The 24,971-nt window shown below is 44.5% G+C and overlaps 1 protein-coding gene across 11 annotated transcripts in view; it reads right to left on the minus strand.

Annotated features, from left to right (window-relative positions):
* The window catches only part of LOC146985969 (genetic suppressor element 1-like), a 39,195-nt gene extending 16,830 nt beyond the window's left edge, over positions 1 to 22,365 (minus strand). Inside the window, exon 1 of one of the 11 annotated variants that reach the window (XM_085779478.1) lies at positions 21,581 to 22,365. In XM_085779478.1, the coding sequence (XP_085635604.1) occupies positions 21,581 to 21,617 (37 nt within the window). In that variant the 5' untranslated portion in view covers positions 21,618 to 22,365. Of the gene's footprint in view, positions 1 to 1,427; positions 1,603 to 6,969; positions 7,294 to 7,970; positions 8,217 to 21,580 lie in introns of those variants that run through there. The other 10 variants (XM_085779477.1, XM_085779483.1, XM_085779480.1 and 7 more) reach the window with 10 other exon arrangements.
* Between the last annotated feature and the right edge of the window lie 2,606 nt (positions 22,366 to 24,971).

Consider the following 24,971-nt stretch of genomic DNA (forward strand, 5'->3'; position numbering starts at 1 on the left):
AAGCAGACACAGTTGGAGCAAAGGTGGTTGGAGTAACCTTTGTCTTCACCCTCTACCCTCTTACTGACCCACTAATGTTAATGACAGCTGGAATTAGCCAGCAGCCCCCCCTGCCTGCTACAGCAATGACCTCATTACCACCACAATGCACACACACACACACACACTTAACTACCTTACCTACACGCACATATAACACAGGAGGAACAAACAAACAGCCAAAGCAGTGGACACACTCATGAAAAATTCATACGTGCATATTGAACACCATTATTCAATGTTCTGCTCATCACGTGAGCGGACGATTGTGAAGAAGTGAAAGAATAAAAGGAAAAAAAAGTCCAATCTTAAGAGTTTGTTGGTTGAAAGTGTCACAAATCTCATATTTACATGATGTGAAAGCAGATACCTGCCATCTTCACACACGTGAGCGCAAACATGCAGAGGGAGCTGTGTGTGAGTGAGATGGAGAGGTATAAAGAGAGAGAGAGAGAGAAAGAGAGAGCAAAATGAACAAAAGCCAGTTCTTACAGTAAGTGTACTGGACAGGTGTTACATATGAAATCATGGTCTGTAACCGCTGCCACCTACACACACTCGCTCTGCATGTGCCCGAAACACAAAACCAGCCATTAGAGCGAAATATCAAAGTTTGAAAAAGCTTTTCCAGCTACTACGAAACAACACAAATATCTGCCACGCTGTAATCTAAGTGCACTGGATGACATGTAGTATAACATGTGGAACATATGCAATTAACACGCACACACACAGCTGCTTCTGACGTGACTGTGTTTCTGCATTAGACGATTACAGTCTACACAGGATGTTCTCTCTTCTTATTATCTTGTTTCCATTGTAGTTGTAATTTCCTCTCTTTTACTCTCTGTTTTCCTTTATTTCTTTGGCTTCACTTACATATTTGCATGTCTTGTCAATAAAGCAAATTGAAATTGAAGCCGACAGACAGAGAGGGAGAGATGAAGAGAGTAAAAGCTCAGATCCTGACAGGCTGTGTGAGTGTGCGTCTATATCTCCGTCTCTGCTGAGCCCAGCAGTCCAGGGAGCGATGATAAGACAGTTTCTATCGACTCTTTCTCTCCCCCCCTCTCTCCCTACCTCTCTCCCTCCCTCCCTCCTCTCTGTTCACTCACTCTTTCCTTCCCGTGTCTCTCTCTCTCTCTCTCCCTCGTTTATCTCAGCATACTGGAGCTTATTTAACAAAAGCCAACACACATAATCTCCTCTCTGCTTCTTGCTTTCTGTCTTCCTTCTTCTCTTCAATCTTTTCTTACAGGCTCTTCCTCTGATATTTATCCATGTCATTCACACACACACACACACACACAGACACACACAAAGATAAACACACACATACTAACATATGCATGTGCACATAATTCAGACATGCAAACAGACACACTCACCCTCCCACTCACTGTTCTCCTGCTCGTCGTCTTTCTGCTCCTCTGTGAGACTCTTTCTCTCTCTCCCTCTCAGCCTTGCAGCTGCTACGTGGTCACGTGACCTCTTTTCTATCCACTCCCCCCACTCGTCCCCCACCCCTCCTCCTCCTCCTCCTCCTTTCCATCCACCGCCCCCTCCTCCTCCTCCTCCTCTCCCTCCTCCTCCTTTCCCTTCCCCTCCCCTCTCCATCTACCACCCTCTCCATCCTACCTCCTCTCTCCTCCTCTGTGTCACTTTTTATCTTCCCATTTTCTCTCCTTAGCTGCCCCTTCTCACTCTCTCTCTCTCTCTCTCTCTTTCTCGTTCTCTCTCTCTCTCTCTCTGTCATTTTCCTCTGTCTCTTCATTCTTCATTTTTCCTCCTCTTGGCTCTCTCAGGGGGGAGGAGGGAGGGAGGGGGGGAAGCAGTGGTGGCTGGGGTGGGGGAGTGAGTCGAAGGAGGAGGAGGGCGACGGGGTGGGTGGGTGGGTTTTAAACTCTGTGTGTGTGTGTGTGTGTGTGTGTGTGTGTGTGTGTGTGTGTGTGTGTGTGTGTGTGTGTGTGTGTGTGTGTGTGTGTGTGTGTGTTAACCCTCCATCCATCACTCTGTCTTGCTGGGAGTCAGCTCTGTCTGCTCTCGGGACAGGGGTGAGTGCGCCGGGGTTGGGGGGAGGGGTCTGACAGTCACCTTTCACCTTTTCACCCTAAATACAAATTAAGACATTTAACTCCCTTTAGGAATCTTTTTTTTTTTTTTTTAAGTGATGATTGAACGAGTAAACATGGGTAGAGACGACCTCGCTATTTATATGAGTTTAAACTTTAGTTTGCCCTGAGGATGGCGCTATAGTCGACAGTTAGCTACCATTATGGGATGTTGGGCTCAAATTTCACTTTCTGTTTTTAGCTTGAGGGGATTTGGAGTTTAACTGAGCTTTACGGTGCTAGTGTTGACATGATGACGTGTTTACAGGTATGATACAAACACAAACTAGCCACAGGCTGACTGAAACTACACTACAGGCTAATGTGACATTAACATGGCGACAAAGATGCTAACTATTAAAATTCAACTTCAAACTACAGCAACTTTATTGTCAGCACAAAGAGCGTTTTAGCATCAGTAGCCACAACTACTAGACAGAAAAGTAATAAAAAGAGATATGAAGAGCAAACTGAATGAAAAGGTGAATTCCTTCTCTTAGTTTTAAGACCATTAAGTGTTTTCAAAAATACAAAACACACATAGCTGATCTTCACTTACACACTATCAGTAAGCTGCTAAATGACTGGCTAATAGTTACAGTAATAGCACAGGGGAGACTTGGCTGAATTAACACAGAGCTCAAAACACTCAAAATTAAATATTTATACTACATACAATATTTAACGTCAGTGTGTGTGCTCTGTGCTCGGCTGTTTCGGAGTTTAATGCAGAAAACCTCATGTTATTTACAAAGGGCATGTTTTGATATGTTAACATTCATAGCCTACAGTAAGATGGAAATACGCAACATGTTAGCATCATCCATTTCCAACAGTTTTTTTTTAAATGTATGAACTGGACTCATGAATGTGAGTTGATCGCCAGGTTGTTATAATTCACCATATGTCATTCTTTTCAATATTTCTACTATTTGACCAACTACTGATCCAACAACAAACCGATTTCTAGTATCACAACATCACTAACAAGCAAAACTCCCCCCACCTTTTCCAAAAATGGAAATTACATCCGGGTGTGACTCCATCAACCCAAATACAACACACACACACACACACACACACACACACACACACACACACACACACACACACACACACACACACTACATACAAAACTGCTCAGCATGAAGTAAGTGACATAGGACATGTTGGGGCCTGTGTCTTTCACACCTTTTGTGTGTGTGTGTCTCTCTCTCTTTTTCACTTTCACTCACTTTCTGTGACACACAAAAACAAACACTCACTACAGGGGGGTTGTGAGGACAGCAGGGGGGGACCTGCTCTGCCCTATCAGCTCATTAAAAAAGCACAATGTGTGTGTGTTGGAGGGCAGTAAGCTACCCGGTGTGTGTGTGTGTGTGTGTGTGTGTGTGTGTGTGTGTGTGTGTGATTAGGATGGGAGAAGAGGCTGTAACACACAAGCTACTCATTAACCCTCATCACATTGGCATGTCTGAGTGTGTGTTCCTGTGTCGGCCACGATGTTAACACTTTGAGATTAAATTGACTATCCTCATGTGTGTTTACAGTTACCTAACATTAGACCAATAATGGGTGCTCGCACACACACACACACACGCACACACACACTGACTTAATGACACGTAACACAAAAATATGCTCTATTTAAGTTTTAAGATGCTATTACTTTGACTCCTACAGCTGATAATAATCACAAGAACAGCTACTGTTGCTGTTACAATAGCTGGCAGACTTTTTCAAATTCCTTTGACAAGAACGAGTGTGTGCGCGCACTCTCGCACACGCACACACACACACTGGGAGAGAGTGAGAGAGGTGGAGAGAGCGAGTGAGAGAGCGAAAAAGTAGCCAAATGTTTTACAGCCTCTTAAACTTGTCTGTAATAGCAGTCAGAGTGGCGTCAACACAGCAGTCTCCAGGGTTACTCCAGGGGCTGCTAAATGGCTTTACTAGCTCCAGTGACTCTGCAGCTCGCACTGAAACACTTAACACTTCCTTACAAACCATAAACAACGAACACACTCCACTCAAACACTGCCCCCCACTCCGGCATTTTTGCACATACTACACAGACACAGAAATAGGCACGCAAATTAGCATTAACGTCAGCGAAATGACATAAGACAGAACAATGACATCATCAGCAACAACACGCGCATTGGGAGCGGTGCGTGCAAAATAGTTGCAAAGATAGACACATAACACAATTAGCTGACTCAGGATTCAGGCATTGTGCGTCACGAAACATATGCATGTGACTCCCAGGGACCAAACAGCCAGCATGCATTTGTTGACCTGCGATAAATGGAGCAGAGAAACCACATACTGTAATAACCAACACCTCCAGCTAAAAAAACACAACAAACAAACAGGAAGCACATCCAAATAGGCTACACGTTGCAGTATAGTAGCAGCAGCAGCAGCAGAGAATTAGTAGCAAAGAAACAACGCAGAGAGGAGGGTTAATGTGGCAGTCATTATTCAGTTTTATATTAAACAGTGCGTCCGCCAGAGCAGAGCCATGTTTACTGTACAATCATAACAGAGTGGAGATGTTAGTGAAAGGTCTATAAATTATCACTGCCACGGCTTAGAGCAGAAATGTGGCCTGTCAGCAAAGACAGGATGGCTACACTGGAAAAGCTCTTCTCTTCTCTTCTCTTCTCTTCTCTTCTCTTCTCTTCTCTTCTCTTCTCTTCTCTTCTCTTCTCTTCTCTTCTCTTCTCTTCTCCTCCTTAAACTCAGACCTTCTCTCCCTCCTCCCCTCCCCGTGGCTGCAGGGCACTTTTCCCTCTTTCGGTGACCCCTTCTCCATTTCTCTAATCAGTGTACTTGTCTACGAGCATCTCGTCACTGTCTGTCAGATGCAGAAAGCAAAGAAAATATAAATAGCAGCTGTTTTGGGACCCCTCACACTACTCTCTCTCTCTATCTGTCTGTGTTATCGTTTCTTTGCCTTGTTGTCATCTCCTCCTCACTATCTCTTTCTCAGTCTCCCACCACTCACTCAACAACATAGCCTCTCTCCCATCACGTCTTCGGCTACATTTCTGCCTCTCCCCTCTGTGTCATCGATCTCTCCTGCAACGTGTGGCTCAGCCTCTGATACCGAGATGATGCAAAAAGATAAAACAATCTGAGGCAAACCAATCTCACTCTGTCTCAGTTTGTTTTCAGCGCCTGGCTGCGTCTGAGTCTCACACACAGGTTTTTTATTTGGTGAGTGTGTGAGGGTGTGTTCAGTGTCGGTGTGTACAGAGGGGTCATGTCAGACAGTTGACAGCCACAGTTCCTCCTCCTCCTCCTCCTCCTCCTCCTCCTCTGGCCTGAGGCCGGCTCTGCTCACCAGGTGTCGACACCGCGGTGGCTTCACCTCAACCATCTGAACAAACATGAGGCGGGGAGAGAACACACACACACACACAGATACACTCGCTTCGCACAAAGGTGAATAAAGATACAACAACAGACAGACTGGGCTGACAGGCAGGTGTTGGATAAGTATTAAGGTGAAGGGTGTAATTGAAGTGCGTGCGTGTGCTATACCTGCAAAACAACAATCACTGTAGTAAACAATGATGTTAACGCTGAATGAGACATTTTAACGTGTCAGCGAATCAGAGCAAGAGAGAAAATCAGGTTTAGATATTTTTTTACAGATAATTTCTTTGTATATTATCATGATGAGACCAACGCCACAGAAAAAACAGCCTGGTTGTTTTGTTTTTTTATCACTGTAATCGTCTGTGTCCTGTTTGTCAACTTGTCTGTTACATGTTTGACATTTTTGTTGCTGTGAGTGAAACATGAGTCTGTTATGGCCATTCCTTAATCTACTTCCTGTTCCCGTGCTGTGCTTAATCGACCGTTTATTTTATTTAATATGTGGAAGATGCAGATGATGCTGATCGGATCTACAGTAGGGCTACAACCAATGATTAAATTCATTCAGATTTATGTATTTAGGGGTGTTTCACCACTTATTAATGTGATAATTATTTTAAACGACCCAAATGTATGTTTTTGTCATCAGCTGTTGTTTCAAACATTGAGAACAAACTTTTCAGGCAATGTAAGAACTCCTTTGAGGTTTAGACATCTACAGCTCCATGATAACTTGGCAACTCATTCGCTGATGAAGGTGTAACATGAGCCAAAGCTAAATGGAGCTTGTGGCGAGTGTTTATTAAACTGTGGTTTCCAATATCAAGAATCAACTGTTTTCTTGATGGGTCGATTTATTATAATTGTGGAATATTAAACCTCCTCAGTGTGTCTTGTTTGGTCCAAACAGTGACCCAAAGTTAAGTGGTAGACATACGTATATTATATTTATTTATTTTTTGTGATATAAAAAGAGGAAATCATCATAGGCCTATTTGAGAGGTTAGAAATTGAAGGTGTTTTAACTTCATAAATGTTTTATGAAAGTTTCTGCTCTAATAGGCTACCTACTGGATCATACAGAAGATAAATAGTTTTTGGGATGAGTGGCCCATAAAAAAAGACAGGGATATTGTTGGTGATTTTAATTTACTGACAAGCATAGGCTACAATGGAGAATTTGCAGAAACAGACAGCGAGCTGAATCTGAAGCCATGATGAGAGTATGAGCTGTGGAGTCTTGACAGCATCTAGCTACTATATGAGAGGGAGGTAATTAAAGAGATTGGAGGTTTACTCGGTAACCCCTGCAGAGCAGCTGGTCTACGGCAGGTCAGGAACAGCACATGGCGCATGGTGTGTGTGTGTGTGTGTGTGTGTGTGTGTGTGTGTGTGTGTGTGTGTGTGTGTGTGTGGTGTTGTTGAACTCCACCTGCGGGCTGTGTACACACACAAAAGCGACGTGATCCGCTTGACTGCTGCTAATGCGCCCAGCGGCATCTATCTCAGCCAAACAATACAGCCGCTGTTAAAGGTCCCGGATTAAAGAGCGACTCCTCTAACTCCCATGGGTGATGCTGCTGCTGCTGCTGCTGCTGCTGCTGCTGTCGTGTGGTGGTGACACATCGCAGCGTTTTCAGCTCTGACTTCCGGTTGGTTAAGTTTATTAGGAGCAAACAGTGTCATTAACCACCGTGTTTGATCACCGACAGGTTTGACAGGAAAGATAACACAAGGAGGAACCACAAACACCTTTTCCAGCAGCAGCAGCAGCCTCACCTCCTGCTCCTGCTGCTGCTGCTGCTGCATCAACACACCTGCTGTGAGCTGGCCCAAACCGGAAGTGGTGGTCAAACTTCAAAATAAGAGTACGCAATGCTGTTTGCGCGAGGATATTGTGTAAATTTACACAATTTTCAGTGAAAAGGGAAGCACTACTTTAGATATGCTTCAGTATTTCTTTCAATAATACCGTCGATCCCATCGTAAATTAGGATGACGTTGTTAATGACACATTATTTTGAAAGTGAGAACCGGAAGCTGTTTTCTCCCTCGATCGTCAAGCTCCACCAGTTTCTCTAAACACAAATTAGACTAACGACCGATTGAATCACACACCGCACACTTTGACTATAATATATCTTTGCAGTTTTATATATAGGCGATAATTACCATCGATTACAAATATAATTTTAGTTGTTTCCGGTCTGCGTGAACGCTGACCACAGAGAAAACCCTGAATGTAACTCTGTGTAACTATCGCAGCCACAACACAGAGCACATCAAGTGAAGCAACTACAAAGTGAAGCCCTCACAAGAATAAAGAAGATAATGTATGTTTTTTAAACAAAACGGGTAAAGGGCCACAGACAAACCCATGTTAACTTTAAAGGCAGAAGTAGAGACGTTTAGTTAGAAGAAAAAACAACTTACCGCGTCACCAAAAGACAAGAGAGTCCGCGGTTGTTTTTTTTGCGCATCCTCGTGTAGATAAATATTTAGGTGGATAAATAGGCTAGATACTAAATACATAGAAAACAGGCCGGTCTGTGTGCAGCTACACAGCTACAGACCACAGTGTGGCAGCTACTGATCCCCCCTCCCCAACCGATGGCAGATGTGGAAAGAAGGAGAAGGACAACACGTTAACTGTCCTCAGGGAGGGAGAGAGAGAGAGAGAGGGAGGGAGAGAGAGAGAGAGAGAGAGAGAGAGGGAGAGAGAGAGAGAGAGAGGCGGGGTATCACAGGAGGAGGAGGAGGAGGAGGAGGAGGGCGAGCACCTGCTCCACTGATGCTCCCTAGAGAGATGATGGAGGGATGGAGAGGAGGAAGATGTGGCCCCAGACTGCTGATGATGGCTACCTCAAAGCCCGGGCATGTTTACTGTCCACTGGAGCCAATCAGATCTGCTCCTCCTCCCTGTTCAACTCACACTGTAATAACTCATAATAACTCATGTTAATAACAACAGTGATCTCTTCCATAAGGATCCTTTTAAATTTCACTATTAAAGAACCAGAAGCATAATGTGCATGTTTTACTTTTAATGCACTAACAATTTATTCCATTACATTTCTAACTATTTAGAAGTAAACTAAAATAATTAAAATTATTATTATTTACTGCTGTGAGAGCTAGGCTATATAAGGTGAAAAATAATTAATTTATGATGTTTATGATATTTACTGTAGTCGGCGCAAACACACTGACTGTATGAAGTTTCAAATAACAAACTTATTAATATTCATCTGTCATCATGTGCTATAAGCTCACTCAGCCTGCTTCATTTAGTCTAATATTTCAGCATCTCCCCTGGGCCCCCTTGTCTCTCTCTCTCTCTCTCTCTCCCTGTTTCTTGATCATACCTCCCTTCATCTCCCCATCCCTCTCTCCTCGTCTCCCAAGCAGCTGCTCCACTTTGCAGCTATTTAACAGCTGTTTTGCATTGATTCGCACTTCCGAGTGCAGATCTCTACCTTGTCCATCCTCCTCTTCCCGCTCACTTTTTTATGCCCCCCCCCCTCCTCTCTCCTCCTCTTCTTCTCCCTCTCTCCTGCTCTTGCATTTCTAAGATGCCATACACACAGTAACACCAAACACCGTTGATGTTTTCCTCAATGAATAGACTAGTCTCCTTCAAGTCTTTCCCTGAGATCCATTCAGTGATGAAAGAGGCACTCTCTCTCTCTCTCTCTTTCTCTCTCGCGCTCTCTCTCTCATGCACACACAGATTAGCGGCCCCCTACTTCCCCACTTTTTTTCTCTATGGAAACAACAAGTACTGAAGGAAGCAACAAAAAAAGAAAAGAAAAGAAAAAAGTGAGGCTCTATAATCCCAAAATCCCTCTCTCCTGTACTCAAACCTACACAAGAGAAAAGAGGGGGAGCGTGTGTTTGTGCATGTGTGCGTGTCTCTGTGTGTGTGTGTGTGTGTGTGTGTGTGTGTGTGTGTGTGTGTGTGTGTGTGTGTGTGTGTGTGTGTGTGTAGCCTGACATGATTTATGGTTTGGCTGTGTGCTGCAGGCAGACTCTCTCAGTTTTCTCTGAGGTGGGTGTCTCACCTCCATCCTTTGTGACCTATACAGGTTGTATAGTACGGTGTGTGCTTGTGTGTGTGTGTGTGTGTGTGTGTGTGTGTGTGAGAGAGAGAGAGAGAGAGAGAGAGAGAGAGAGAGAGAGGGACAGACAGACAGAGAAGGAGAGAGAGGTGGGGAGGGGGGATGAGGGGAAGACAAATTGTAAAATGTACACACGAGCTGGTGTGTGTGTGTGTTCAACGGCAGGTGCATGAAAGAAGGTCCTGATTGAACATGTGCTGCTCTGTGTGGTTTGTGCGCGTGTGTGTGTGTGTGTGTGTGTTTGTTTGCAGTGTTGGGGTCAAAGCGCACAGCGGTGTGTATCCTCTGGGTGGGTTATACTTGGCAGTGGACTGTTGGATCCCCCATTAAGTAGCGTGTAAAAGAGGCCAAGCACAGAGGCCATTATGAACTCCGGCAGTAATAGCTCCAGGAATCTTCCTGCCTCTGGAGACCTGGTCATTAGCCTATTCCTCTCTCATAAAGCCCTCTATCCATCACACAGCCCAGCAGACGCACATTTATATGCACAAACACACAACAAGCACATGCGTGGTTTGTCTCTGTCTTCCTCCTCGCTCGTCTCGTCTGGTGAGTGTGGAGCTGGGGATACTGCTACAAGAACAATCCACCAAGACATCCACAGATGTCTTTGAAAACAGATGCGCTTGCTTGCACATAAAAACTCTGTCTCACACGCACGCGCACATACACGCACACACACAGATGCTCATTTACAAAAGCAGCGAGGCATAATATCAGCCATGAACCCAAACCCCTGATTATTTAAATGTATTCCTCCTTCCCCATCCAGTGAAAGTGAGACGCTGTAGCAGCCTGTTAGCTCTGGTCAGGTAGGAGATTACAAACAGAAACACTGTCACAAACAATGGCGCTATGGGGCTGGACAAGCATTATAATGGCAACTGAGCCCACCTTCGAGGCGTTTACACAATCACACACACACACACACACACATGCACACACAGATACATGTACACATACTCTAGCAAGATTTATTGGCAATTCAGACCAACTGCAAAGGCAACAAAGAGGTGAGTAGCTACACTCTTTATCCTAAGGCTGCTGTGCACCCACATATACATACAGTACATACACACACACATAGACACACACACACTCTGCACAGTTGTGTGTGATCACGATCGCCATGCAAAGCAGTGTGAACAAACAAACACACACACACACAAACACAAAGCAAAACAGATTCACTATCACTAAACACACATACACTGGATGTATATGTATTTACTTTCACTTCTACACACACACACACACACACTCGCAAAGTACACAGACCATAGCCAGGGTAACTACAGTATATAGGTGAGTGCAAGTACACACACACACACACACATGCACGCACACACACCAAGTACATTGTTTACCAGCACACACAAAGCAGAGGGAGTCCGGAGAGAAGAGATGGGTCTACCTGGGGATGGAGACACATTGGCAAAGGTAATGCTGGAGTCAGTCACTCTGTCCTCAGGCAAAAGACACACACACACACACACACACACACACACACACACACACACACACACACAGACAAACACACGCACACACACAGTGCTGTAAAGATAAGCACTAATCCTGTTTATTACCTCCTCCCTCTCTGCACTCTCCCTCTCTTTTTCATTTTATCTCTCTCTCATTTTCTCCCTCTCTTCCCTCTTCTCTTATTTTTCCTGTCTCTCCTCCTCAAGCCTATTTCAGCAGCGTGCAAGCACACACACACATACACACATACATACACGCTCACACACATACACATATTTCACGCACACACAAACACAAGCGCTCACATTGTCAGTTTACTCCTGTGTTGTTTGTTGGCCTGGGGCTGAGACGAGGAAACAGGGAGGGGAGTGTTGATGTGTGCTGCTCTTTTCCAGCTCCAGCTCTGTTCACGTCCTGCAGAGAGAATTACCTTCCCTTTGTCTCTTTAAAGGGGCTGCTGCCTTTACCATCTGTGCAGCGGATACAGTGGCAAGCGTGTGTGTACGTGCACTTGTGTATGTGTGTGTGTGTGTGTGTATTTCAGTCCCACTATACTTCCATAATCTTCCTGAATAAAGACCTTTCACAGGATCGATGTCTTTACAGGGGGCATTGTGGGGGTGAGGATTACGTTTATTGCTGAGGTACTTTTAAGAATAAGAATTAATGACGTTACAGTAATATGAAGTCCTCATATTCTAATAATAGAAATATTAATGCTGACAAAACAACTCCAGATCAAAGGGCTGTTTAGTGGCTGAGTTTGTTCCTTTATCACTGCATAAATCTAGATTGTGAAGGGGTTTTCTTGGAAACGACAGCTGACTAAATAACCAGGAGTTCGACTGGAGCTTTTGATCATATCCCTTGATCTTCATCTGCAAATTAAGAAGAACAAATTGTATTTGTCAAAATAATTCAAGCGTAAATAATTTAGGGATTTTTAGATCTTTACTAAGTTAGGTTTACTTTATCATTTTTCCTTAAGGTCTAATTGGGTTCATATGTGTAGTATTTGAATGAGACTGAATCTATACAGACCCCTTCTCTTTTTCATATTCACATTTTGTCATGTTGTAGGCTCCTGTTAAAGTTGTTTTGTTTTTTTTACTCATCAAGCTACACTCATTACCTCATAATGACAAAGCAAAAGCAATTTTAGAAATCTTTGAGGCTTTATAATTACAAAGTAATTGCTGGCACCTTTGCCAACAATTACAGGCTCTCCTCTTGGGTGTAATGCATCACGCTTTAATTTGGGGATTTTCTGCCGCTCCTCTTTAGCAGATTCCCTCAGTTTTTGTTGGACCATTTGTGAGCTGCACATTTTCCAGGTCTTTCACATGTGTTTGACGACCTCTGGTTCAAGGACATTCACAGATTTGCTGCTGAACCACTTGTGTGTTGTCTTGACTGTGTTGTCAGGGTTGTTGTCCTGTTGGACGATGACTCTCTTTGGGCCGGTCTGAGGTCCTGATCCCTGGACCAGGTTTTCATTAAGGGATCTCTCTCCACTCTGACCAGTCTCCCTGTTCCCACAGCGGACATCATCACGCTTCACCTTGGAGGTGGAGTTGGGCAGGTGATGAGCTGTCTTGTTTTCGACTGACCAGAGAATCCTCTCACAGTCTGAGGGTCCTTCAGCGGCTTGACTGAGGTGGTGGTTTACATCTGGTCTCTTCATCCTGTAGCCCATATTGACGGAGTGCTGCAGAGTGCCCAGTTTCTCCGATCTCCACACAGGAGCTGGAGCTCAGACGGAGTGACCATCAACTCATGTTTATTCTTTACATCTCACTCATCAAAGCTCTTATCCATCAGTTATTCATTTGGCTGTGAAACAAGCTGCAGCAAGAATCCAGGTTTATCAAGCTTATTTCTTTTAAAAGTGATGGAGGCACTGAGCTCTTGGGAACCTTCACCTTCAGCGTGAAGTTTTAGCCTTCCACTGATCCGAGCCTTTAACACCTGCTTCTGAGCTTTGCAGACTGTTCCTTCTACCGTGTGGTCCACTGAGACAATAGACAGTTGTGGCTTTTCAAATCATGTCCTGCCTATTGAATTACAGTAATTACAAGGATTCAATCAAGGAGAAAAACACCTCAAAGATGTCCAAAAGTAATGGAAGCAATTGGTCTGAACACTTATGTCAATGCTAAATTTTTAGTTTTCCCTTTATTATTTTATTTGGAAAAACTTCTAAAATTCAGTTTTTGCAATCATTGCACCGAGTGTAGACCGACAAGGGAAAATTGAATGATAAACATTTCCACTGGTCCATCCGGACTTCAACTGCAAATTCATAATGAACATACATGCATATCCACTGATCATTAAGATTCACTGTTGTTTAACTTGTTTTTTTTAATGATATATCTGTCTTTTTAAATGTTAAACTGTCTCAGAAGAAATTTCATGAAGGCAGTCTAATCTAATCTATTCTATTTTATATTCTATTCATAACAAAATGTGAAGAAAGTGTTGGCGTCTGAAAACTTGATTTTGTTCATTTAGCAGCTTCCCTTTTATTGTTCTTATGCAATTACACGTGTCTTCAATCTGTTGAAGAAAATTAATCAAATTCTGCTTCTCTGCATTTGTGAAGATTGTAATCACATGACTGGACTCCTCTCTGTCACATCTGCAACCTGTTTTTCCACTGCAGACATGAACCCAGTGAAGCGTCCATATGCAAAGTCTATATGTCCACTTCCAGCTGTATGATACAGAGGAATAAGACACATACAGGCTGTGGATATACAGGCAATACCTGTGTGTGGGATCAATTTGTTTGTTTTTGTTTCCTTTAATTTGTAGACAATAAAAAAACGGACTATTTGATGTGTGGCAGGTCCTTTCTCCATTTTAGAAGTGTGTATACATGTGTTTGGGTGTTTGGTTTGTAGAACGGACTGTCTCATGGGGACAACCTCAAAAGAGGAAACTAAATCAAGCATTACATTGAAACGGAAGACATCAGGAACTTGTGGGCGAACTCTTCAACAGATTAAACATGCAGACAATCACACATCGCTTTCTTTCATCCTTTTTCCTCTTTACATTTCCTCTTTCTTCTAATTCTCCTCCTCCTCTCAGCCATCACTCTCACCATATGCTCTTTCCTCCACCTTCCTCTCAAACTGCCCTCATTCCTTCATCCCTCCTTCTCTCCTTTCTCTCTCCCCTTATCCCTCTCTTTCACCTCATTTTCTCACCTCTTCCTCTCCTCCATCTCTCTCTCTCTCTCTACATCGCTCGCTCTCTTGTAATGTTCCTCCTCCTCCTCTCCCTCCAGATGGCAGAGAGTAGCAGCTTGCTGTGGTCAGGCCAATTATTTACATAATTATGATCTCCCACTTAACCACATGATCCCTTACCTGGGCGTGGGCAATTAAAGCCAGCATCATTATGCAGATTATGCAAATACAGTCAGAAGCAGAACAAGGTGGCCAGAGATCACACATGAGCAAACACGTGCCCTGTAACCGTGCCCTCCCAGTGTGTGTATGTGGGTTAGGGTGGGTGGGTGCACTGTTTATGTGTGCAACAGAATGTGGGACATGTTTGGCCTTTTTTCTGATGTGTTAATCATATTAACTGTTTTTCTTTGTGTCACTATCTGTCAATAAAAAGTCTAAATGACACCAGTCTGTCTGCACACGTCCCTTCATATACAGTATAGGCTGCAATCAGCATTACACAAAGTCTGTCCTAATTGAATTGACCTGAATTACAGTAAAGGGTCGGTTTGATCAAACAGTTTGTCTTGCAGAAACAATGTTGTGATTAGCCTCCTCAACACTGTGAATTCAGAGTTGTTGTTTTTGTAATTGGAACACATTTCTCCTAAATCTGGTCTACTCATATCCCAAGGTGAGAGTGTGTAACTCTTGTTTTAGGTATTAAAGAATTGCATCAATAGGATAAACAGCAAAAAGATCAAGTTTAGCACACAGACACTGCTCTTGGTGCAGGTTCACCATGTTACCAAAGTGTCTCTATCATTAAAATCCATCCTGCATGTATATTATGAAGTAATAAACACATATTGAATATTTGATGGTGTTAAACTCATTCGGGTGCAGTTAGTTACTGTATTACTGTAACAATAATAAGTGAAAAGGCATTTACTTCCCCTCTCCCACATTATTTTATACAAGATAGATGATGATGAGAGTTTTCATAGATTTCTGCAAAAAAAAAGTGAGGTCAGTACAGTAACCACAATATTGTGTCTCATGAGTTTAACAAGCACTAACAAGAATTTCCAGACAAATTATCTGCATGGGTCCAGAGGGCGAGGCAAGAAGTGAGTCGCTTTCTTGGAAAAACCTTCGATGAACCGACCCTTGAAAATCACACTGTGTCTGTGGAGGTTACATGTTTTAGAAAAAAGATCAGCTGGGCTCTGCCGACGCTGAGACCAAATTAGATGCACAGAGAGGAGGAGAGGAGTAAATGAGATGAAGAGGAGAGGGCAGGAAGCTGCCCAGTGTGTGTGTGTGTGTGTGTGTGTGTAGTCATATGTGAAAGTTCACAGAGGACCTGCTAACATGGTGTGGCCAGGTGGCAGACAGAGCCGTGCCCCTGGGTAATCAACAGGCTCTTCAGTGAAGCGACGTCAGTGTGTGTGTGTGTGTGTGTGTGTGTGTGTGTGTGTGTGTGTGTGTGTGTGCCCTATCCCTCTCGGCTGGAGCACTGTGGGACCGAGGCAAACACACATCAGCATTATAAAGCATACATGCCCTGTCTGACAGTAACTGCCATCTAGCTGCTGCTAACCAGCTCTCCAGCCCAGAGTAGAGGCCCCTCCTACACACACACACACACACACACACACACACACACACACACACACACACACACACATATTCTATATACACACACACACACATATGCACCCAAACTCACGACACATACACGCACACATACACACTGACACATTCAATCAATTATGTTTTGACACGGTTCATGAACATGCAGATGGTGCAGGACCAGCAGGGGCAGAGGACTATTTGACTACTCTCTCTCTCTCTCTCTCTCTCTCTCGCTCTCTATCTCTGTGTGTTTCACTCCATCCTGCAGATGTGTATGTGTTTGCCTCTGTATGTGTGTGTGTGTGTGTGTGTGTGCTTGTTAAGGAGTCCACCTCCCTGTAAAAAGATATTAATGCCGGCAAATTTTAGCTGCTGTATTTTCATTTGGCTAATCCTCTTGCCATCTGCTCGTTATCATACTCCGAGCTGCTTATTACAGTTTTTACTCTGCTATGTTTGTTGTGTGTGCGCGCACTCAGAGCATGTGCGTGTCTGTTTGTGCGCATGTATATGTTTGAGTGTGTGTGTGTGTGTGTGTGTGTGTGTGTGTGTAAGTGAATGAGCTACCAGGAGTTGTCGTTATCACCTCGGGTCAAAATCTGTTGGCATTTATCCCAATCTCCTCAGCTCAGTGAGCATGGCAGACTGCATGTACACGTCTGCCTGTGTGTGTGCGTGCGTGTGTGTATGTATGTGTGTGTGTTTGTGTGTGTGTGTTTGCATGTTAGATCTCACATCAAAGCTTTCTGCCTGCTCTAAATGAATGTAAACATCACAGAGCAGGCATGTTTTCCTGTGTATGTATGTGTGAATGTGTGCGCACACGTGTGCAATGCAGCGCCTGTGTGCTTTAAGTGAGTCCTCTGTTAATTAAGAGCTCATTAGTGACACCAGCTCTTTGACCAATTAGGATGGCTTGCTTACTTGCTCACTTGTTTGTTTTCTGGTTGAGACATTACCAAACACGTTGTTTTATTCATTCCTTTTCTTTTACACCCTTCTTTGGGTTTATTTTCACCCTCTCTGGAGAATAGGAAACATAAAAAATAGATTATGGTTGGTTTTGCACTTTATTCTTGCTTTTTTTTTTTCTTGGCAAGAGAAAATCGCCCAGCTCCCATATGATGTTTGTGTGTTTGTATAATTGTGCATGTGTGAGTGTGTGTGTGTGTAAGTGTTGTTGTTGTTTTTTATCTCCTCTGTGTTATCAAGCCGTTGTCATGGTCTTTTATTCATCTCATTAATAACAGTGCCCTTGAGGTGGAGCTCTGTGACCCTGTTTTCATCAGCACACACTAGTGAGCACAAACACGCACACACATGGTTACACACACAGATACAGACACACACACATACACACACACGTACACACACAATTAACAGCAAAGGGGAGCCTGACAGCAGCTTCCTTTGAGGCTGCACCCATCTCAGCCTCCTACATGAATACACAAAGACGCTCTCTCACACATACACACACACACACACACACACACACACACATACATACAGAATAAAAATAAAGCCAAAACACACTCCTATGTGTGCGCGCCAGCAGCTCCTCCACCCACTAAAACATAAACATATGTATACGTTTTAGTTACACACAGCATCTCGTGGCCCACTTGAAACGGAGAGATTAGATTCTGCCTCACACGCGGCACAGAGCCCACCTACCATCTGAACCAAGGTGAAGTGAAAAACAAGGAGGAGGAAGCAGAAGAAAGGTTGACTGACGCTTTGAGAGGCAGGAGTCAAATTATGGGATACTGATCCACCACCAGGGCATCCTCAATCTATCATTACGGGCTCTCGGGACCAGTTTCAGTCTGTCTGTACTATAAAACAACCAACTGGATATCATCCGTATTTAAATACAGTTTGAAGTAAGCTATTTGTATTTCTTTAATTACAGTAATTAATTATTTTCTGCCATTTCCAATCTTATTTTGTCTTTGCTCTCTGGATGAAAGACAGTTTCACCCACTATACCACAACTTTCACAAATATAAATACTGCAATGCATGACAAATATTTGGAGTGAAGTTATCAAATGTCACACTGACAGTACAGGGGCCTGAGGCTGAGTGAGAAGTGTGTGTGTGTGTTGCAAAATGTATGTGTGAGTGTGTGTGTGTGTTCATGTGACATCTGCCATAAATCACAAGCTACAGTGTCCTTGTAGCTCTAACACGTATCATGGAAATCAATGCAGAGGTCAAGTCGAACAGAGCTACCCAGCCCCCGAAAATACCACAGCAGCCAATAAATATGGCAGGCTAATACACACGTCAACAACCTGGCTTTCTCACCCTATCGACTCGCCACGGATAATGCATGTACGTGTGCGCGTGTGAGTGAATGAATACACAGACAAATTAAACACAAATGTCACAGAAGTGTGTGTTGTATCTTCATGGAGACATTTCAGCTGGGTTTGACCTGGTGCTACTGTAAGAACTGGAGATGAACTGTCCCAGAGATGTTCTTTATTTTTCTTATTGTCAACAAATCCCATTAAAAAAAAGGACCAAAAACCAACAATGGATTGTTCCTACTTACAAGTATTGTCTGTGCAGCCGAAGCCTGAAGAAGCTTATTCCTCTGGTGCCATAGAGCTCCATTGTGCTCCAGTGAAAACATCAGTGAGCCACTCTGTTGTAGTGAATAACATATTCCTTCATTATGACGAACACGGACAACGTGCTTCATTTAAATGTGTGACTCGTTTTTACATAGATTTACATTTTCAGATTTAACAAATGGGTTTAAGCCTGAGAACCACAGACAGAGTGAAGGAAATTGAAACACACTGTTGGTTTTGGTCTTGAGATTTGTTGACAGCAAGAAAATGTAGAATATCACCAGCCTTATTCTTTAAATATGATTTAAAAAAGGTGGTTTTGTTTATTCCGTGATATGCAAACTCAAAAAAAACATTGATGCTCCTTCTGCTGTGGATGTAAAGACATTTTTTAATTGTGTTTGACTGACTGGAAATGGTAAACTGCATCAATGTGTGTGGCACATGTCATCAGAGTGGCAGGGAGTGGGAGATAGCAAAATGCCACTTTCTTCTTTTCCTTATGATACAATGTTAAGGTCATGGTATGCTCTCGGTAACAATGTGTGAATGTAGCACACACACACACACACACACACACACATCCTCACTGTCACTGTCACCATCATGTCCTCTGTCTCACACTTTTTTTTTCTCTTTTGCCGTTGATGGTTTTATGAAAGATTTTCATGTAGATAATATGTATCATTAACCTGATTTTCTATTGTTGTTTCTAATCTCCATTCCTCTCTCATCCTTACTCTGCTCCACTCCTACCCTGACTAATCACACAGTAATCGCTCCACACTGCGCGCACACACACACACACACACACACACACACACACACACACACAGAAACACACACACATCCTTTACCCCTCACCCCCCTACATTGTCAAATGATCATTGAGGAGCAAGTGTGTGGCTGACAGTCTCCACAGCAACGGCAGTTAGGACCAGGAGGGGGGCTGGGGCATCTTCCAGTGTGTGAATGATGAGAGCACACACACACACACACACACACATGCACACACACACACACACACACACACACACACACACACACACACACACACACACACACACACACACACACACACACACATGAAAACATACCCATATAAACACACACAGCGCAGACAGGTGCAAACACACATACACACACATATATATGAAGGTGCCAGCCATGACAAGAAACCATTTACACACATGCACAGTAACACAGTAACACACAGTCAAGTTCACACGTGCACGCACACGCACACACAGTCACGCACGCAGATGCTCAAAAGTGCACACACACACACACACACACACACACTACACAGACATTAAGCGAGACCTAGGAATCTGAAAGAAAGAGGATGAAAGCGAGAGTGGAGAGGGGGAGGGGGGAGGGATGAGAGGGGGAGGGTGGTGGTGGTGGTGGAGGGGTTGTTGCTTCCTGAAGAGATTTTCTTCTTCCTCTCTCGTTGACATGCACACATAGATAGAGAACACACACACACACACACACACACACACACACACACACACAAACACGCAGAGAGATATACAAACAATGACAAGGCACCACATAATCACTCTCATTCAATCATTTATGAAAGCAGATGTATAATTCAAAAAGCAGCATGAAAGATTCACAAGGCAAAGAACATTGTTTAATCTGCCCTCCGCCCTCTAATTTTCCCCATCAATCCCTCCTTCCCTGCTTCTCTCTCGCACTCTCTCTCTCTCTCTCTCTCTCTCTCTCTTCACCTCTTGCCACAGCAGGGTTTTTAATCATTGACCACCGTCTGGCCCAGACAACCAAGAGGTCGGAGATCAGGGTCAGAGGTCGGGGAGGGGGGGACACACGCCGTGAAGGTCTGACTCTGAGTGAACGCTTCTGTTTCAGACATTACAATTCACACCTTTTCCTTTACTTTTTAACATTTTACACACCTTTTTTTTTACCATGCTTCCCCCTCTCTCTCTCTCTCTCTCTCTCCCTTTCTCACATCACAGATTCACTGACCCTCCCCCTCTTCCTCCTGCTCCTCCTCCCTTTCTCTTTTCGACGTCATCCTGTCATCCAGCCATCAGCCATGTTTAAGCACCTTTCTCAGGTAACCTCACACCTGTCTCCACACTGACACCAGCCGCTCTCGCTCTCTCTCACGTGTCACACAACTGCAGACAATAGACGTTCTTGCTGTTTAACTAACAGGAAGCAGATGCAGACCAACATTTATTTATGAATTGCCTATTATTTTATTCATTATGATTTATTTAGTAAAAATGTCAGAAAACAGTCTTTAAAAAATGCTTAAGTTCGTGTATTCAGACCAACATTTAAAAACTCACATATATTTCATTTACTGTAAGAGCAGAAGATATATATTAAAAAAATGTAATGATAGTTTTTGCATTTTTGCTTAAAATTACTTATATAATTGTTTATCAGAAGAGTTTCTTTTTAATTTTCTGTGGAACAGTTAATTGTTTCAGCTTGTTTTGTAATTTTTCTCCATTCCCCTCCAGTTCAGGCCATAATTCAATCAATTAAAAATAATGAACAAGCAATTAACTATTGCTTTGCTATTACAGCAATAGAAAATTCAGGTGTGCGCACAGACACTGTGGTCTACATTGTAGAAAAATTGTAGAAAAAACACAACTAAATGAGTCAACATAATAAGCACATGTTTCCTGAATGAAACAGAAATGTTCCTGAGATATACGAGCAATAACAGTTGCTGAGAAAATCTTGGCACCGAGTCTGAATGTTTTTAAAATGATGAAATTGATAAAATTTAACAACAAAAACATTACTGAGCACAGCGGCTGCAGTTTCCTCGACTATTACTGAGGCACGGGATAACTCTCTGCACCTGTCAGCAGACAGTAAATCAATGTGACATCACTCAAGCCATTAATTCTGCCTTGAAAGAATGATTGAATGAAAGGGAAATTGACTCTGCAGCCATGTGTCCGGCGTACAGCAGCTGATACAGTTTGACAGAACGAGGAATACCAGCACAGAGTGAAGAGTGAAATCCTGAATAAGAGCCGGTCTTCTTACCTGGGAGGTAGAAGTGTGGAGTCTTTAATCCAAACATGGTCCTGGATCAGTCCTCCACTGTCTCAGAGAAGAAGAGTCTGGGGTAGAGGAAGCGGGGAGGGGGCGGGCGGGGGGGACGGGGCTGTGGTCAGCCGGGTTAAGGAGCTCGTTGTTGGTGTAAGTCATCAGACGGCTCCCTCCCTCCCTCCCTCTCCTTCTCTCTCTCCTTCTCTCTCTCTCTCTCTCTGGGCCCTGCGGGTGCGAGGAGGGAGGAGGGGGAGAGGTCAGCTGTCTGTCTACCTCCCTCCCCTCCTCTTCACCCTGCTTACAGAGAAAAGACAGGTGGAGGGATCTGAGAAACCCAGAGAAGGAGAAGAGGAAGAAGAAGAGGAGGAGGAGGAGGAGGAGGAGGTGGTGGTGGTGGTGGAAGAGAAAGAGTGACAGACAAGAGAGGGGAGAAAATACTCCACCAGCTGAAGATGGGTGACAGTGTGCTCATGCCATCTCTTAGTGAGGAGATCTTCGGGGAGGGAGAGCCTCTGAGAGAGTTGGTGGGAGGGTGACAGGAAGGATAGAGAGTATAGGGAGTGAGAGAAAGAGAGGAGAGAGAGAGAGTAGAGTCTTCAGCTGGCGTCCTTTTCTTTCTTTTTTTTTAGTCCTGCGCTTTGTAATCCCTTCCTTGTTATTCATTCAGCGGCCTCTTGCTCGTTTGCTGTATAATGATCTGTTTTTCTCTGCCTCTGTTCTTTTCTGTCTCTATTCCTGCTTTATCCTGCCTCCTTTGCCTCAGTCCCACCACTGACTGCTCAGCTCAGCGTGCACAGAGGAGGAGGAGGAGAGAGGAGGAGGAGGAGGAGGAGGAAAGAGGAGGAGGGAGGGAGGGAAGCATGGAGAGAAAAGAGGGAGGGTGGGAGGAAGGGAAAAAAAAAGGAGGGGAGGAGAATCATAAGACGGATGAGTGAGGGAGAGATGAATGAGTTTATGAGAGTGTGGCGCGCACACGTGCCTCTGTGTGTGCGTGAAATATGAAGAGGAGAGGAAGGATGATTTGTCTGTGTGTGCGTGTGTATGTGTGTGTGTGTGTGTGTGTGTGTGTGTGTGTGTGTGAGTAAAAAGAGACTGAGAGAAAGAGAAGGAGGGAGGAAGAGAGGAGAGAGGGTGTTGATGCAGTTCTCATTATCAGTAGATTGGACTGGTGCCTGAGTGACAGCTGATTCATCATGGGAGAGAGAGAGGAAGGGAGAGTGAAGGAGAGGAAAAAGTGTGTGTGTGCTCGCCCGTGTGCATGTGTGTGTGTGTGTGTGTGTGTGTGTGTGTGTGTGTGTGTGTGTGTGTGTCTCTGTGTGTGTGTGTGTGTTTAGAGCAGGGAGGGAGGGTTGAAACCTGCCCTTAAGCATCTGCTTCATTCAGATCTCCTTTTCCTCTGCTCTCTTTCCTCCTCTCTTCTTTTTCAGCCTCCAGTCTTCAAAAAAAAAAAAGACAAAACACAGTCTGCTGTTTTGGATCGCAGACACACTGGTGCATGCAATGATGTGACCAGCATAACCGTATCCTACACACACACACACACACACACATATATATATCACCCCAAAACCGGTCACATGCTCCCATTGATTAGACAGGCCTAATATGTCTGACACATCACGTTAGCTCGGCTTTCCATCAATTACTGTCCACTCTTGGCGAGCTAACGTCCCATCTACTGTCACTGAGACCTAGTTCTATCACAGCCACATATCACATCACGGCCCACACACACACACACACACACACACACACACACACACACACACACACACACACACACACACACACACACAGTGTTAAACCTCGGGATGATCATGCCATTAGGAGGTGGTTATTCGAGGTGGTTCTGTGGTGTTCTGCTCGTCAGCAGCGGTGCCGCTCTGGGCCGCCTTTGCGCCGCTTTTGGTTTCGGTGTGTGTGTGTGTGTGTGTGTGTGTGTGTGTGTGTGTCCACAGTGGCCTGGAGGAACCTGGGCAGTCTATCACTGTCTCCATCTCTGCACAGTATCCTTGGTTTCTCTCTGTCACTTCCCCTCTCACACTCACACACACACATGGTGCACGCAACCACAAAACTGCACGGTGTCTGCTTCGCTGCTCCTGCACACACATATAAGAATGTAGATGTTATTAAAATGAACACTGTATTTCCCTGCCCCAGTCTCTCCCACGATTTCTTCTTTCATTTTCCTCCTTCTCTTCTTTCGTTTCCTCTCTCTCTCTCCTCTTCTTCTCTTGTGAGCTGTGAGGGGGAAGTTTGCTGGTGATAAGATTGATCGTGAGGGTCTCAAAGAGCTATCTATAACCCAGTCTGTCACCGCCGAATCAATGAAGAGAGATTGCTGCAGGACACACTGTATACAACACAAGCACACACGTGCACACAAACAGATACACGCACACGGACAAGGACGCAGGCATTAGGCATGCAAGCCAGCAGGCAGACCCTCACACACACGCACACACACAGACACACACACTGATCAACAGCTGTGAGACCAGTTGTGAAACATCAGCCAACCACAAACTGACAGTGGGGGCAGACTGGGGAGAGGAGATAAAGAAGAGTGAGGAAACAGCACAGAGGATGGAGAGGTGGTTGTGTGGTTGATAAGGGAACGAGGGAGTAGTGTGTGTGTGTATGTGTGTGTAAATGTGTATATGTGTGTGTCTGTGTGTGTGTGTGTGATGGGAGAGGATGGTTGTCAGAAAATGATGCTGTCCGTAATGTTTTTTGTCAGTTTCTTGCCACTGGTCCTGAAACGGATGTGACTCTTATTTGCCTACTGTTCTGTATTATCAGCCCAAGATGCTGCACACACACACACTACATTTTACACACGCACAACCACAACCGGCAGCGCTCTGTAAACACCCCTGACCTCCAGGTCGCGACAGTCGAGACCCCTTTGGCCCCTGGGGGTCACGCTCTGCTGCACGGAGCAGGGTCGGCGAGGTCAAGAGAGGAGGAGGAGGAGGAGGAGGAGGAGGAGGTGGAGGGCCGACAAACACACAGCACGATCTGTGATGATTACAGACAACAGCCAATAACGAGCGGCCACCTCTGACCTCATTGCCGTGGAAACGTGAGGGAATGCCTGTCACCGAGGGAGCAGTATAACTCAATCTATCTGCAAACAGTGACGGAGGAGAGGAAGGGGAGGAAGAAGGGGAAAAGAAAGGATGTTGGAGGAGGAGGAGAGGAGGAGGAGAGGAGGAGGAGGGAGAGAGTTTAGTGATGTGGCTGGTGCAGAACAACAGTTTCAACCTTCCCACTGTGCTTCCCTCTCACTTATTGGAGCTCTTGTTCTGTCTTCAAAACAGACAGTGGATGAAGATGAGCCCTCCCTCCCTCCCTCCCTCCCTCCCTCCTTCCACCCCGG

Source organism: Trachurus japonicus, chromosome 6 (genome assembly GCF_045865225.1).
Source record: "Trachurus japonicus isolate A0001 chromosome 6, Traja_1.0".
NCBI lineage: Eukaryota > Metazoa > Chordata > Actinopteri > Carangiformes > Carangidae > Trachurus > Trachurus japonicus.